Genomic DNA, 18471 nt, shown 5'->3' on the forward strand with positions numbered 1-18471 from the left:
GATTCTATGATTTTACTGCTTTTTCAACTCGCCTATGTTAAAAGCCCTAATTTTTCTAGATTTTCTTCGTTTGGTTTCTATGTATTAGCATGACTGACGGGTTCTCATTTTTGGAGTTCTTGTGATTTCTAGTGACTGCCTCACCTTGATATGCTTCTACTGAGTTTCTTAGCCTAAACTTACATTGATTCTATATGCTTGTGTTCATCTTGACTGTTCACATCAAGACTTGCATCTTTCTCACTGATTCAGTATTTGTTTAACTTTCATGTTTGCTAGAGTTGTGTGCCGATTCTTGACTATCCATGTCTTACTCTATTTATATGTTAAACATGCTGACTTTTTCATGACCTTCTCTTTGATTGATTCTGAATTCCCTTTTTCTTGGTTTGATTTGAACAATTTCCTTTAAACCTTCGATTCCTACCTTTACACTTAATTTGATTAATTTGCTTGCCTTAATTAATTTTCCCTTGCCTTGCATGCATTGTTACTTGATTCTTACTGATTATTTCCTTAATTAAAACTTTCTTAACCTAGCCCTAATTACCTGTTCTATACTTGTACTATTTTGAAATCTTTCTTTATTTGTTATACTCCAGCTATGTATGATTTCTTTCCTTACTTGTCACCTGCTCTTTACCGTTTGCACTGATTCCCTTAATTAAAGGGAGACTCGAACTAATTTTTATTCTGAGTTCTATAATTACTGGACAATTTGATTCTTACCTTATTTTTAACCAGTTTTCAAACTACTATGTAAATGGCCCTCTTCCACAGTCACAACACACGAACACTTTGGTTCAAAAGCTCTCTCTCACACACTTAAAACCTTCTGCTCTTTGTGCTACTTGCTCTTATTCTGAGTTAGCCGGCTGCAAGCCAAGGCTAACTATTGTGCTCTACTGCTCCTTCACTTTTGCTTACTATCCTCTTTACTGGTATGTTCTAGTTTCAATTCAAGTTTCAACAACAACATGGTTCATTTATTGCTTCAGTTCATCTTGTTTCTAGTTTGCTTCTACTTATGGTTCTGCTGTGAAACTTGCAAGTTGCAATTAATGTGATTACATAATTAGCATATTCTGAACCCCCTTCCTTAGGATCAGTATGAGCATGTTCCCTCTTTAGGTAGTCTGTTTTGCACTATCTGGTTTATGGTATGAATCTCCTCTATGTAGTCTATACTCTTGACTTGTATGGTTCTGGAATTGGTCTTAAATCATTTGGATCATATACTAAACCCCCTTAAGTATTGTTGGTTCTGTGACTGTGCTTGATCAGTTGTGTTTGAGCATGTCTGTACCACTTCCTAAGACCTTGGCTGGTTCTGTGTTTATAATCATGTATTCTATGAGTGCTCAATCCCCATCACCCTTGTGTGTAGTTTCTTTCCTCTTGGTTTTGGTCCTGTGAACATTGCTGATGTGATTTTAGATTCCATGTTTGATTTACTGTTGCTTGATCATGTAACTCTCTCTTTTCAAAGCTGTTTTACTGCATGACCCTCTCTTTTATTCTACAAAATTGTTTCAAACAAGTCTCTTTTAACACTGTTTTCTTACTAAAACCCTTTCAAACTATATCAAGCACTCTCACTCTACTCCTAAGTCAATAGGTTTTACCCCCTCCAGTATGTGTACTGCCTTGGGATCCTCTTTAGAGCCCTCTGAACTCTGGCATACTGACGCTAGCCCTTCCACACTGCACTTATTCAATTTGGTTACCAAGTCTAGGTGTAAGCACTGCCCGGGATCCTTGAGATCCTTAAGGAACTTTGATGGACCTGGATTGCGACACTGTCTATGGAATTTTAGCATTTAAGGCTATTGGAGGCTTTGGAAACCTGGGCCTAATTGAAGGCTCCCTATAGAATAACTTCTTATTGTCTTATTTATTTTGTAATTCATTCATATGGTCTGTATTAATTTGTAAACGAATATTGGGGTAATTAGTGAAAAAGGGGTGGATAGTTATATGTTTGTGGGGTAATACAGGCAGAAACCATGCCCATAGGACTTTACATTTTGATATGATTACCTTACTAAGTAGAAAACATGCCTATAGGATTTTCACATCTTGTCATGTTTGTCTCACCATGTTAGAAATCATGCCTATAGGTTTCAAGTGATTCATAATAGAAATCATGTTTATAAGTCTTAAAATTAATTTAACAAGTAGATGCCATGCCTATAGGATATAATTTAACCTAGCCTCTGTTATAATAAGTGTTTACACGTTTTTCATGCCTGCAAGGTTTCTGAAATCAGTGTTAAACAACTAGATATCATGCCTATAAGGAATCCTACCAGAAATTCTGCCTGTCGATCTAAACTAGTTTAAATCAATCCAGTTTACGTTCAGTCCACTTCGAAACTAGTCCAATTAATGGTTATTTTTTTGAAACGAGTTCTTTCGAAACTGCTTTAATCTATCATTAGACAGCATGCCTATAGGGATTAAAAGTCCATTTTAAATCTGCCCTATTTTACTATAAAATGTAGTCATTAGTATTCCGCGTATAGGCAAGCCTGTAGAGCATTTTCAAAACTTGCAATCCTGAAACTGTTTTCTATAACAATGTTTTTTCTGATCCTAACAGGCTTTTGAAAAAAACCAATAGGCAACTGCTAGGGTCATTACTCCTGAGTTTATAAAATAAATTGCTTGTCTTTTGCATATTCACCTAGACATCCTGCCTTAGGATACTGTTTAATAAAAAGCCCTTAATTGTGCTTGAGTCGTGCTGTTTATGTGCCTTATTTTAGGAGGAAACTTTGAGCCTCTAATTGCTCCTTTTTATCTTATGTGCTAAAAGTCCTAATTGTTTTGCCTATCGCCTTAGAATTTTCACCTTTAAAATCTTAGGGGTCTGTCTAGAACCACCTATAGGAAGAGGTCCTAAATCCCTCCAGGACCATTAAGAAGGGACGGGTAACAGCACGCAATAGAGATTGCTGACCAGACACTCACTTTGCATGACCACTAAGGGGATGGGAAGGGTAGATATGGGATATGATGACTATGCGCTAATGTCACGTGTAGCTCCTCATCGAGGAGTATTTACCGGACATTGTGTGGGGTGATCCTATAGGCTAACCAACCTAGGACTCCTTCTTTATTCCTTTTTCTATTTAAAACCTTTGTTTACAACTTATTTAAAAAATCTTTATCCTATTACTTGAGTTACCCAACGTGCTTTACTTGCAACCTATTTGATTCAACTATTTATTTGTATGGACTAATTTGTGAATATAAGTTCGGCCGGGACCCACAGTTGTGGACCAAGAGGGGTGCCTAACACCTTACCCTCGAGGTTATTTTGAGCCCTTACCCTAATCTCTGGTAATGCAAACCAATCCAAGAGTTAATCACTTTAGGTGCCCTAACGCACCATAATCCGTTAGGTGGCAACTCTTCAAATACCAATTCCCAAAAGGAAATGAGTTTTCACACCCCATGGAATGTCAAAACTCGGACTTCCCCTCGCGAGGAGGGGAAAAAAGGGGGCGACAGCACCTGCTTCTACCCACTTAGTAAAATAATCAGTGAGTACTAATAAAAATCGCACTTTTCCTTTGGCTTGTGGTAGTGGACCGACGATATCCATCCCCCACTTTATAAAAGGCCACGGTGCAATAACCAGATGTAATAACTTTGCTGGTGAATGCATGTTGTTACCATATCTTTGGCACATGTCACATTTGGCCACAAAATTTTCTGCCTCTTCTTCCATTTTTTGCCAGTAATACCCTGCTCTAATTAGAGTTTTTACCAGGGATCTTCCTCCTGCGTCATTTCCGCAATGTCCTCCATGTATTTCTCTCATCACATACTCTGTTTGAGAGGGTCCTAGACACCTTGCTAAGGGACCACCGAACATTTTTCGATATAAATTGCCTCGACCCAAATAATAACGGGAAGTTTTTTGAAGAAGTGCCTGAGCCTTTTTCTTATCTTCAGGTAGTATTCCATACTGCAAAAAATTGACAATCTCGTTTCTCCAATCCCAGGTTAAATTATTAAAATTCACCTCGTTTTTATCTTGGTCGAGTGTCAAGTGAAACGAGTGTATTACGGAAGCATTTTTTTCATTTGTTACTTCTGCAGCGGATGCAAGATTAGCCAATGCGTCTGCTTCGATGTTTTCTTCTTTCGGTATCTGCATGATTTTCCAAGTTTGGAACTGCCTGATCAAATCTCGTGCCTTTTCCAAATAGTGCTGCATCCTCGCCTCTCTAGCTATATAAGTCCCCTGCATTTGATTAACTACGAGCTGCGAGTCGCTTTTGATTATGACATGCTCTATTCTGAGCTCTCGTGCCAATTCTAAACCTGCAATCACAGCTTCATATTATGCTTCATTATTTGTAATAGGATGGCATTTTATGGCTTGCCTTATAGTCTCTCCCGTAGGTGGGATTAGAACAATGCATAATCCCGCTCCTTCAACATTCGAGGAGCCACCAGTAAATAGGGTCCAAGTACCTAGATTAGACCCTTAAATACCTGCAGTTCTTTTTCTGCTTCTTTTACCATCCCTGGGCTAAAGTCTTCTACGAAATCTGCTAAAACCTGTGATTTTATCGCAGTCCTAGGTTGATATGTGATGTCATATTCACTCAGTTCTATGGCCTATTTGGCTAGCCTACCTGAACTTTTGCTTATGCGATATATCTCGTAACGGGTAGGATAAGGCCTTAATTTTTTAGATGCCATAATTAGTGCTAAAGCAACTTTTTCTAAATGAGGATATCGAGTTTCAGCATCCAATAAAGACTTGCTAACATAATAAATCGGACATTTTTTACCTTTGTCCTCCCGAACTAATACGGCACTTACCGCCACTTCTGAAACAGTAAGGTAGATGAGTAGCCTTGCTCCATCCTTTGGTTTAGCCAACAACGGTGGGTTTGACAAGTATGTTTTAAATTTTTGAGCGCTTGTTGACATTCTTCGGTCCATTCAAACCAACTTTGCTTTTTCAACACTGAAAAGAACTTAATGCTTTTCTCCGAAGATTTAGAAATAAATCTTCCCAATGTTGCTATCCTACTTGTCAACCTTTGCACTTCTTTTTTGCTCGTAAGTATATCTGGTATTTCTTCAATAACTTTAATCTGTGCTGGATTTACTTCAATTCCTTGGTTAGAAACAAGGAAACCTAAGAACTTACCTGATGTCATGCCAAATGCACATTTCTCGGGATCTAATTTCATATTGAATTTGCGGAGAATCTGAAACGTATCTGACAGATGTTGAATATGATCCCCCGCCTGTTGTGATTTGACTAGCATATCATCGATATAAACCTCCATGGTTTTTCCCAGATGTTCTTGAAACATATTAGTTACTAACCTCTGGTACGTGGCTCCAGCATTCTTTAGGCCGAAAGGCATAACTTTATAACAGTAAGTCCCCCTGTCCGTAATAAAGGAAGTTTTTTCCTCATCTAAAGGATCCATTATTATTTGATTATATCCTGAATAGGCATCCAAAAAACTTAATAGTTCATGTCCTGCAATAGCATCAATTAGTTGATCTATGTATGGTGATGGAAAAGAATCTTTAGGGCAAGCTTTAGTCAAATCAGTATAGTCTACACAAACTCGCCACTTATCATTCTTTTTGGGTACCACTACAGAATTAGCTAGCCAATTAGGATATTTTACCTCACGGATAGACCTGATTATTAAAAGCTTTTGTACCTCATCCTGAATCACCTGGTTTTTGAAGGTTCCTTGCTTCCTTTTCTTCTATTTGACAGGTGGATACGTTGGATCTTCATTCAGCTTATGGTTCATCACCTCCGGTGGTATACCTGTCATATCTGACTGCGACCAAGCAAAGCAATCTGCGTTACCTTTTAAAAGTTCAATTAACTTACTTTTCATCTCTGGGCTGAGGTTGGTTCCGGATGTAAACTTTTCTGCCTGGCCAATGTAGAAATAACACCACTGCTTCCAGTTTCGCAATCGTTGTTTTGATGTTTTCATTCTCTTCTGGCTCTTGAATAGTATCAGGCCTTGAGTCTACATCCGTTTGTCTATCTGCAGTTGAGGTTTGTGTTGCTAAATCCTCAACTGAATTCTGTAATTGCTATTTTTCATCTGCAACGTCATTTTTTACGCTTGAATCTGCCACTGAGTTAATGCTTCGGGAAGCCTGTTGATCACCACGGATTTGTCTTATTCCCCATTGCGAAGGGAACTTGATAACCTGATGTCAGGTAGATGGAACAACATCCATCTCGTGAATCCAAGGTCTGCCAAGGATCGTGTTGTACGCCATGTCCATATCTATCACTTAAAATTTGGTATCTTTGACTACTCCTTCTGCAAATGTGGTGATCACTATCTCCCCTTTTGTAACAACGCTCGAGTTGTCAAATCCAGACAAGGTATGTGCTTTGGGTACCAATTTGTCATCAGCTTGCATCTCGTTTACCACTCTTAAAAGAATGATATTTACAGAGCTACCTGGATCAATCAAAATTCGTTTTACATTAGTATCATGTACAAGTAAAGATATTACCAGTGCATCATTGTGAGGGATCAACACGCCATCTGCGTCTGCATCATCAAATGTTATATTGTCTTCTTCCAAAACTTGACGAACTCGCTTCTCGTGGGTGACTGTGATTTTTGACACCTTCTTTGCAGTCGTATATGTTACGCCATTGACCTCCTCCTCTCTGCTTATGACATTAACTGTTCTTTTTTGTGATGGAAGTTTTGGCGGCTCTTGCCTATTCTTCATATATCCTTGCTCACCCTTCCCAATAAACAATTCGGTTAAGTAACCCTATTTTAATAAGTGCTCTACCTCGCCTTGCAGCAGTCTGCAATCTGCTGTTTTCTGACCGTGATCATTGTGAAACTCGCACCAGAAATCGGGGTTTCTTCTATTTGGGTTCGATCTCATCTCCTTAGGCCACCGCACTTTATCTCCCATGCTTCTTAAAATATCTACCAACTCAGACGTGCTAATATTGAAACTGTAACCACCAATCTTTTCTTTTGAACTTCTGTCGTTGTCTCGGGTATCCCGCGTGTCTCACTCCTTTCCGAACCTGGACGACGAACCTGAATCTCTGTCCCTTGATCTGGAATCATACCTCTAGTTTTCTTGTTTTGAACGTGAATCCCTTCTTGCTGGTCCCATGTAAGGTTCGTACCTATTCTTACTGGACCTTTTTTCAGTTTCTGGCTGCCTTGAACTTACTCTTTCATCTTTTCGGGACTGAGTGATTGTATCTTCTTCTATCTGCAGCTTCGTGTTGTACCTGTTGTAAACATCATTCCAAGTTGTTGCAGGGAATTCCCGTAAGCTTTCTTTGAGTCTCCTCGTGGCTTCTGAGCTTTTTTCATTTAAATTACTGGCAAATGCCATAGCCGCCCAATTGTCGGGTACACGTGGCAACATCATTCTTTCACGCTGGAATCTATCTACAAATTCCCTGAGTAGTTTCGTATCTCATTGTTTTATCTTGAAGATGTCTTCCATCCTTTTTTCAACTTTTTGAGCTCCCCAGTGTGCTTTTATAAATGAATCTGCAAGCTCAGCAAAAGAATCAATGGAATTTTCAGGTAAAAGAGAATACTATGTTAGTGCTCCCTTCGTGAGTGTTTCACCAAAAATTTTTGACCAGTACTGATTCAATCTCTTGCTTGGTCAAGTCGTTTTCTTTCACGCCAGTTGTAAATGCAGTTATATGATCTCATGGATCGATTGTCCCATCGTACTTTGGGATATCGGGCATCTTAAACTTTATTGGAATTGGCAAAGGGGCGGCACTTGGCTTCCAAGGTTGATGAGAATATTTGTCTATATCCACTCCTTTAATTATAGGTGGAACACCGGGTATCTGTTCTATGCGATCGTTCTGCTCCTTGAGTTGTTTCTGCAAAGTTAGTACTAAACTTTGTAAATTAGAATTAATTGGGATGCCTGACCCTCCATCGCTAGATTCACTGGGAGTTCCTCCGCTGTCCGAATTAGCGAGTCCTGAGCGCGGATTCTCTATGGTTGCGGTGTTGTTTGGAGGCGGAGTTGGTGGCATAGTTGGCTACCCACTAATAAAAGCTTGAAGAGCATTGTTGACCTATTCTGCGATTAATTGCTTCAATGCTTCATCGATAGCTTGATCATCCCCATGTTGGTCATTCACATGTGATTCAAATCTGTCAGGTGTCCCTTCTCGGGATTGTCGAGGAGAGTTTCGTGGTGAAGGGACTGGAGTTCCATCCCCTTGTTGATTTTGATGATTCAACTGATGTTGCTGATTTTGTTGGTTTTGTAGGTTTTGTTGGTTGTTGTCGTTGGCGTTCGACATGATTTTTTGACAGAAGAATGGATTTGGAATGTGAAAAGATTATCAGATTCCCGATAACGGAACCAATTTGTTTAACCAAAAAATAGGAATTTCGGTCAAAGCCTACTTTTAGAAGTACTTGGGTTAGTGATAATCAAGAAAATTAGTATTCTTGCAATAAGAAAGGAAATCAGAATGTGAAATAGCAAGGTAAACAATAGAAAGCAAAAGTAAATAATTGTATTCCAATAATAATCAGAACGTGTCCATACAAATGACATTTCTATTCCTTATATAGTCATCTCTAAGTAAAACATCTTTTTCCCTTTATGATCGAATCATTATGAGCATTAATGACATTAATGAAACGTTATAATTGATAACCGTAACTGTTTCGTGAAGATTCTGTAACGTTTGTAATCATCCATGCTCATTAATTGAAGACCAATGAATCTATCCTTTTTATTGTCTTGGTTCATTCCACCGGTGCCTCTTCAAATTACTAAAGAGACTCGAGCAACCGTATCTTCTTGTCTCTTAGACGTTTTGCTCGTACCTATTAAGACTCACGTCTTTTTAAATACTCTTCTCCAGCTGTCACTTTTCTAGTGATCCACATGTCTTGCCATATCAATCACACAATTAATTCCACGTGTAATATTTATTTTCCCCAATACGTTCATGTATATCTCTTCCACCACCACCACCACCTTCACAGTCCTCATATTGATCTACCATATCATCAGTAAAATATCTATGATTAGTCTTAACTCCTGTAAATGTAAACCTAGAGGAGTACTCAATACAACTTGCTCCATTACGACCAATAGAAAATTGTTGAATCTCCCAAAGTGTGGATTTTGTACAATTTAACTTTGATTACATCTAGTTCATGTACTTTAAATTTAACATGTGATAACACCCAAGACCATAAGGATCCTCCTTGGTGAAAAATCGAGTAAAAATAAATAGCGCACCAGATATCTCAACTAAATAGAAGTGAATTGGCTGTCGAAAGATAGAATCTTTAAGCCGAACAAGTATGCATGGCTCTAGTCTAAATGACATCAGCTGGAGAAAAAGGCAGCGTGAGTGCCATGTGTCCCCACCGTCCATTTAAGGACAAATGTGTATGGATAGTAAGACAGTAATGGTCTTTATGGTCCGATAGTATAGTGGGTGTAAGCATTTATTTGAGTTAACTTTAATTTTCTAGAATTTTATAATAGTTAAGACTTTTGAAAAATATATAAAAAATGAATAATTAAAAGCACAAAAATAATTTTACTTTGTCTTATTTTATATTTAAGCTAAAGTTATTAAGATTTTTAGAACAATTAGAGTTTTGGGTTAGGATTTTCAGATTTATCAAAAAATCCAAGAATATTTAGCCCAATTTTAAGCTACTTAAGCCCAATCTCCCCAAACCCATAGGCCATGACCCATCAGCTCGATCCACGACCTTATCCATTGACCCGTACCAATTTTATTTTTTTAATCTCAGCCATTAAATCCTTTATATCCAAGGATCATAATTACTCCCCTCACTCATATATATATATATATATATATATATATATATATATATATATATATATATAAAAGCCACATTATGACTAAAATCCTAGCCTTGGAGAAAAGTTTCCCATTTCACACGCACCCATCATCTTCTGAGAATCGGACCCCCATTTCCTAATCATCAGCGAACTCCCCCCTCTCTCAGAGAACGCCTAGCGACACAACGGCAGTAGCGCCCCCACAAACGACGGCGGCCACCCCCCTAAGAACCTAGAGCCGCCCAACCATCTCCTCTTGAAACAAAAACAACCACACCCCTGAACCTCGGCGACGGCTACTGCTCCTCCCTCTCCGTCGTCCTTCCTCTTCTCTGTAACTGCTGCGACGGAGGTGACAGATCCGGCTAGAAATCCGGCGAACCACCAAACATTAGCCAAAAATCGAACTCCAGCATAAAACAACCCTTGTGACGTCCAAAATCGTCGTCCAACTCATTCGATTTAAATCGTTCGAGGTTCCGTTACCGGTTCGAGGTTCAGGTCATTCGCTCGTTTTAGATCTGCTGCATCACAGATTTTCTTTTTTCCACTGTATATATTGAAGAATATGCAGCAATAAAGGGGTCTTAGGGCATCTCCAACCTTTACCCTATTTTTGGTCCCCAAAATTGGGATTTCCCCATTTTGAGAACAACTTACTCCAACCATTCCCCCATTTTTTTTTTAAAACTTTTTTATATTCTTCTCTCTCTTCTATATTATATTATTATCTTTTATTTCAATTTCATTTTTTAATTTCCATTAAACAAATTCCATCTTTTATTTTTATTAATTTGTAATTTCCATTAAAACAATTCCATAAAATTTTAAATAATATAATTTGTAAGCAATTATTATAGATTAACTAATAATTCAAATAAAAGTGAAATCATTGCGATACAAGATTAATTAAATACATATTACATAACAATAAAATTCATTCGAAAGAAATTTTAATGATGGATGTGGATTCTATTGTCGATCCGACTCGTCGTGAATTTATGCGACAAGAACAACAACGAATAATATATAAAAGAAGTCAAGAATATCCACAGTCACAGCCACAACAATCCTCAGCCCCATTCAGTCAATACTATAATAATTTTGGTGTATCTGGAAACGACATAGCTCCCTACTAAGTTATTATGCTATTTACCGTAGTTTCAATTTTTATGTATTTTAATTTAATGTATTTTCAATTGTCATGTATTTCCAATTTTAATGTATTTTCATTTAATGTATTTTCAATCTTCACTTTTTAATTTTAGCAACATCTAATATTTTATATTCGCACCTTTCAATTGTAGCAACATCTAATATTTTATATTTGCACCATTCATTTTTTGAGATAATTATATATTTTTTGAACAATTATAACTTATAATAAAATTAACTTACAATTTTACATATGCATGAAAATTAATTTATCAAAATTATACACCAAAGTTAAGATGTAAAATTAATATTATAAAGACATTACATAAACATAATTAGGTATATATAAAGAGATAAATTAAAAGATTAAATAATAAAATAATAATAAAAAAGTAATGAATAGTAATAGGGGAGATGAATAGTGTACCCCATATTTGAGGGAACACTATTCATTCCCATTTTGGGGACAAAAATGAGGGATGGTTGGAGCTAAATTACCCCAAAATTGCTCCTATTATGGGGAATGGGGGTAAGGTTGGAGATGGCCTTAAGGTGTTCAACAATGGAGAATGGGTTATTGTAAATTCAGTTTCATATGCTATCTGTGTCATCTTATCGGACTAAACTGAGGTACTGTTTCTCGTTATGGTTTGTGATTAACTGATAGCTTCTTGCACTGGTTATGCGTGTTTGGTATTTTGCTTGATTTTGCTATCGAGTTTATCTGACAATAAACAAATGAGTTCTACTTTTAACAAAAGTTTGTCAGCAATAGCATACAAAATAAGAGATTCCTTTTCAATACTAAAGATAGGACGCTTTGAATTCAAAATAGATATCACGTGAAGTGGAGTAAAATAATAATAACAAATTGCAATATGTCATAAAGTTTTATTTAGTGGTATTAATTGTGTACACGTTCGTGTGACACGAGTACAGTTTAAAAATAAATATTCGTTGAAAATGCTTTATTCACGAGTTAATCTATCATCGTGATTGTGTACACGTACGGGACTCGTTTCAAGGTAATTTCATAATCAAGTGATTAAGAGCGGTAAAAGAAAAATGTGCATAGGTTCTAAATACGTAATTCAAATAATTAATTAAGCCAGGTATGATTAAAGCGACCGTGCCAAAATCACGGAATCCGATAATGCCTAACACTTCTTCTTTACCCGGTCTTCTGGTTTTCGCAGACTTTAAACGGAGTCAAACTTCCTCGATTTGGGATTTAAAATAAATCGGTGACTTGGGATACCATAAAATTATCCCAAGTGACTCTGAACTAAATAAATAATTTCATTTGGATTATTGTCACTTTAATTGAAAAAACTTTATAAGACAACTTTTTTTAAAGAATTTAGAATAGTAGAGGTGTCCGATAGTATCAGGACCTATTCCATTTATAAAAGTTATATAAAAATAGGCTTCTTTTATTTTACCGACACAGGAATTGACATTTTTACTCTTTCCACTCTTCTTCTTCTACAACTTTTCACCAGTTTTGCTACTATACATCTAATCTTTAACTCGTATACTTAATTATGCAAGATTCAAGGACGACGTACTAAGATACTTTCTGTTTTATTAATCTCCGTGAGCTTAATTTTTCTTCGATGATTAAAAAACTGTCCAACAACATCAAATTGACTCGTCTGTGGCAAGTGAATTTCACCAAGAGCACTATAGTTCTTCAATTGTTTGAGATGAAAATTCAATTGATGATTATTTATATTTAAATCGATTTGAGTGTTGATTATTTATATTTAAATCTTTAGTTCCAAAACTAATTTAGTAATTTGCTTCAAAATCTCAAAGTAAATATCCATGAATGGATTGGATGTATTGAATGAATCCCGAAAATAGGGGCAGTACACTAATGTACCTATAGAAGAATCATGAATGAGGCAATTGTTGGAATCAGCTTCTCTAATTTCTCTAAGGCATATATAGATTTACAAGCAGAGATGAATTAGAGAGACAAGAAGAAGAAAGACAACAGAGAGTTTGGAAGTTCAATCTCGATACATCCAAGAGTAATCAGACCATTTTATCTTTGCTTAATCAAAGGAATCTGCGCCCTTCATCTTTGATGAGATTAAACAAATCGGAGCCATCCATCTGTGTTGAAGAAAAGACACCTGGCAAGCAACTAATACTAAATTCTAGAGAATTCTTCACACGTGAGAAGAGTGTGAGAAACTTATAGATATCAGAATTTGTTGTATTCTTATTTACATATTCCTTGTTTGTTATACATAGAGCAATAGCATTAAGACACGTAGGATAGGAATAACAGATTTTATTCTCTTTGCTTTGTATATATACACATGTATAGTGAACGGATGAATATACAATCAGAAAATTCTTCTAAATTCTTCTTTTTTCTATTATGGTATCAGAGCAACAAGGTTCTTGATCCGATCTTTCTTCTTCTTCAAGCTTCTTAGCAAATCTCTCTAATGGCAAACTTTGATTTGCCTCCTCCTCCAGCAAATCCATCTGTGGATTCTGGTTCTTCCACCACTACTGAGTCCATTCAGCCCACTGGCACTAATGACTCTTCTCATCCCTTTTACCTTCACCCATCAGACTCACCAAGGATGATCCTTGTTAACTCAATCTTTGATGGTAAGAGTTATGGAGGTTGGCGTAGAGCTGTCTTCATAGCTCTCTCAGCCAAGAAAAAACTTGGATTCATAGATAGATCTATCACTGAGCCAACAGCTTCTTCTCCTTCTTTTAAGGCTTGGAATAGGTGTAATGACATGGTGATCTCCTGGCTATTGAACTCACTCTCCAAAGAAATTGCTGAGAGTGTTCTCTATTCAAAAACTACCAAAGAAATATGGAAGGAGCTGGAGGACAGGTTTGGGTAGAGCAATGGAGCTCTCCTTTATCAACTGCAAAAGGAACTTAGTGACTTAGTTCAAGGAAATTCTAATGTTGCTGGATACTACACTAAGTTCAAAAGGATCTGGGATGAATTGGATAGTTTTGATACCTGTGTCCATTGCAGTTGTGAATGCTCTTGTGGAGGAAAGAGCAGATCTCTCAAATCTCAACAAGATGGTAGGCTCATTCAGTTTCTCATGGGACTGAATGAGGCATACTCTGGGGTAAAGAGCAACATTCTGATGGGATCTCCACTTCCCAGCATCAATCATGCTTATTCTCTGTTAATCCAAGAGGAGAAACAGAAGGAAATTCATGTTGCTCAACATCCAGTTGACTCTGCTTTCATGGCTGCAAAACAGCAGTATGGTGCCCAGAAATTTGTTAATACAGAGAAGAAGGGAAACTTTGAAGGAAAAAGAAATAATATCATATGCAACTATTGCAAGAAACCTGGACATACAGCTGAAAGGTGCTACATAATCATTGGTTTCCCTACAGATTTTAAGTTCACTAAAAATAAGAGATTTCAGAATGGAGTACAGGGTAATGCTGTACTCACAGCAGATGATAATGCAAATCAATCAGTGGCTAATGCAGAAAGGGGAATTACTCAAGAACAATACAATAACCTTTGTCAGTTGCTTCAACAAGTCAAACATGCACCTCAAGGAGAGATAAGTTCTGAGGTTAATGTCACTGCCAACTGTGCTGGTATACCTTCACATTCCTTCTCTAATGTTCCTAACTCTGTTGTTTGGATTGTAGACTCAGGTGCTTCTGAGCATATGACATGTGATTTTACTCTTTTATTCAACATCCAAACTCTAATCAAGCCTGTTTTGTTAATTTGCCTAACTCACAAAGGGTCAAAGTCCATCAGGCTGGAAGTGTACAAGTCATGCCTAATCTTACTCTTATTAATGTTCTTTTGTCCCAAGTTTCAAATACAATCTTTTGTCAGTTCATAAGTTGTGTAAACATGTTAAATGTCTTCTCATTTTTCGTGATCTTGGTGCAATTTTGCAGGCCCCTTCAATGAAGAGGCCAGTGGTTCTTGGTAAAGAAAAGAAGGCAATATATCTACTCCACTCCATCAAGCCTAGTTCCAGTTATTTGAATTCAAAGAAGGACTTATGTCCAACTTCTCTTAGTTGTAATAGAGCTAGTACTCAGTCTTTAGTTTCAGTTTTATCTTCTACTGCTTTCTCAACTGATGTAAGCCTATGGCATAACAGACTTACTCTAATATGAGAAATATTTCCTCTATCCCTTGTTCATCCTCTTCTAATTTATTTGATCACTATGATATTTGTGCAAAAGCCAGACAAGTTAAATTACCTTTCCAGTCCAGTTGCATAACAACTAAGGCAATTTTTGATCTAATTCATATAGACACTTGGGGACCATATAGAGAACCTACTCATGATGGTTTTAAATATTTCCTTACAATAGTTGATGATTTCAGTAGGGGGACTTGGACTTACCTCCTAAGCACCAAATCAAATGCTTTACTATGCTAAAACATTTTCTTGCCATGGTAGAAAGACAATTTGAAAAGAAGGTTAAGATAATAAGGTCAGACAATGCCTTAGAACTTGGGAGTAGCCTGGAAACATCAGGTTTTCTATCTTCTCAAGGAATTATTCATCAAACTACTTGTGACGACCCAAAGGGTCATCACCGTGGTTCTCCCTTTTTCCGCGCTTCCGAGGCCTTGGAAACCTCACTTTTGGTTGCCTCGATTTGCGTGCGCACTCCGGGCGTGAAGCCGAAAAATTTTTATGTTAAAATATATGAATTCTGTGAAAAATTTGGTGAATTATGATATTAATATTGATATAGTTGACTTTGGTCAACATTTTGGGTAAACGGACCCGGACCCGTGATGTGACGGTCCCGGGAGGTCCGTAGAAAAATATGGGACTCGGGCATGTGCCCGGAGTCGAAATCCGAGGTCCAGAACCCCGGTAAAAGAATTTTTCTGATAAATTGTTTTCTGAAATTAATAAGGAAAAATGGAAATGAAAATGAGTTAGAAAATATAGGTACCGGGCTCGTATTTTGGTTCCGACGCCCGGTACAGGTCTTAAATATGCGTTAAGCGCTTCCTGTGAAATTTGGTCGAAATCGGACGTCGTTTGACGTGTTTCGGACCTAAATAGCTAAGTTGAAGGTTTATGAACTTTGAAATGAAAATTATGAGTTTTGGGGATTGATTCTTTGATTTTGATGTTATTTTAGCGATTTGATCGCTCGAGCAAGTTCGTAGGATGATATTGAGTTAGTGTGTGTGTTTGGTTGGGAGCCCCGAGGGCTCGGGAGTGTTTCGGAGGTGGTTCGGGGTGTTTTACACTTAGAAAAGTTAGCAGATTTTCTGCAATTTCTGCACAGGTCTATTGTTCTACGCGAACGCGACCTTGTCCCGCGTTCGCGATGCCTTGTACTCTAGCCTTCTTCGCGTTCGCGTGAAAGGCCATGCGTCCGCATAGCTTCCCTTGCCCCCCTTCTTTGCGTTCGCATACCAGTTTCGCGAACGCATAGGCCAATATTTGGAACCCCAACTGTCATTCATCGCGTTCGCGAGCCTCCCTCGCGTTCGCGTATAAACCTGCCCAGACCCCCAGCATTTTCTTCTACGCATTCGCCTTCCCCTTCACGCGAACGCGATGCCTGCCCATTTTCCTTCATCGCGAACGCGATCGGGGTGTCGCGAACGCGATGAACAATTTTGCCCAATTATTTTAAAAGCCTAAAACAGTAGCCATTACGGGATTTTGCCATCTTCTTCACACGAACCTCTCTCTCAAATCCTCCATAGACGAAATTCAAGTTCCCTTTCCTCCACAACTCGTTGGGTAAGTAATCCTAACATCGTTTCCTCATTATTTTATCATCTAATCACTAAATTCTAGGCCTAAGAACATGAAATCAAGGTAGAAATTAGGGCTTTTGGGTAGAGTTAGGTTTTTGAAAATTTTGGGCGATTCAACCTCAATTTGGGGTCGGATCTTGAAACAAATTATATATTTGAACTCGTGGGGTTATGGGTGATTGGAATTTGGTCCGAGCCTCGAGTTTGGACCATGTGGGCCCGGTGTCGGATTTTGCTATTTTTGGAAGAATGGTAGGAAATTCATTTCTAGGCTATGGGATTATGTTGTTGAGCCTCATTTGATATTATTGAATTAATTATGAATAGATATCATTGTTTCGGAGTCGAATTCTAGAGGAAAGGCGGTGTTAGAGGCTTGATTGCTATTTTCGGACCGAGATAAGTGTTTGATCTAACTTTGGCTTGAGGGAATAGGATTAGAGTATCATAAATGCTATTTGCTAATTGATCGAGTACGGTGTATAGGCGTGGTGACGAGTGTCTATACACCGGAGTCTAGCATGACCGTGGGTCCTTGTTTGTACTTGTTTTTGAGATAATTTGGAACTCTTCTAAGCTACAACATGTTTTTCTGCAAATGTGAAGAGTTTGAGGATAAGTTGTGAAATATTAATATCTTGGAGCATTGGCTCGAGTGATAAATACCATTGAGTAAGAGATGAACGTATTGAAAAGAGTTGTGATTAATCCCTTGCCGGGATGGTTTGATTACAGTGAGTATTGCCCTTGCCGGGTTGTGAAAGATATTGTTATTGTTCCCTTGCCGGGACTTGGTTGTTATTTGTGTTATTCCCTTGCCGGGATAGTTCATATTACTTGTTTATTCCTCTTGCCCGTTTGGTTGTGACTGTTATTTGGGTGAGGAAGAGTGAAATTGCACGAAGGGTCATTCCGTGCTATTCTTGATTATATTTGCACGAAGGGACATTCCGTGCTATGTTTTGACTATTTATGCACGAAGGTACATTCCGTGCTCTGATTTGATTATATTTGCACGAAGGGTCATTCCGTGCCATGAGATGAGAGCTATGTGAGGGAAAGCACGAAGGGTGATGCCGTGCATTTTATTTGATTGCTTTGGGTGAGATTGAGAGTAAAAGCACGAAGGGTGATGCCGTGCAACTATTGAATTTCTTATTCTTTGATAATTATTGTTGTGCCATGTTTCTTAATTACGCTGATGAACTTTATATCCAAATTGTACTCTCCCCATAGCATGTTTCCCTCCCTTTTAACTGTTTAGTTTCGGTATTTTCTTTCCTTTTGTTGCATATTTGTATATAAAAAATTGTACAGGTTGGTTTGGTAGTCCTGTCTAGCCTCGTCACTACTTCGCCGGGGTTAGGCCAGACACTTACCAGCACATGGGGTCGGTTGTGCTGATACTACACTCTGTGCATTTCTTTGTGCACAGATCCAGGAGCAGCTTTTGGACAGCAGCAGTAGGATTCTTATCCGGGAGCTATCTTCAGTCCAGGGACTCTCGAGGTAGCCTAGCTGGCGTTCGCAGGCCGAAGTCCCTTTCCTTATTTCAGTTTGTTTTCATTGTACCGAAACGGACATGTGTATTTCTTTCATTCAGACTTGTTGTAGTATTCTATAGTAGTCTGTGAGCTCGTGACACCAGATTTTGGGTAGGGATGTGTTTCAAACTT

At 37.9% G+C, this 18471-nt stretch overlaps 1 protein-coding gene across 1 annotated transcript in view; it reads left to right on the forward strand.

Moving 5' to 3' along the window:
- Window positions 1-13487: 13487 nt before the first annotated feature.
- Window positions 13488-18471, forward strand: part of LOC109241080 — a 12979-nt gene continuing 7995 nt past the window's right edge. Inside the window, exons 1-3 of the mRNA XM_019407791.1 lie at window positions 13488-13894; window positions 14045-14759; window positions 14950-15138. Coding sequence (XP_019263336.1) covers window positions 13488-13894; window positions 14045-14759; window positions 14950-15138 — 1311 coding nt within the window. The remainder of the gene's footprint in view (window positions 13895-14044; window positions 14760-14949; window positions 15139-18471) is intronic.

This window comes from Nicotiana attenuata, unplaced genomic scaffold (assembly GCF_001879085.1).
Source record: "Nicotiana attenuata strain UT unplaced genomic scaffold, NIATTr2, whole genome shotgun sequence".
NCBI classification, from domain to species: domain Eukaryota; kingdom Viridiplantae; phylum Streptophyta; class Magnoliopsida; order Solanales; family Solanaceae; genus Nicotiana; species Nicotiana attenuata.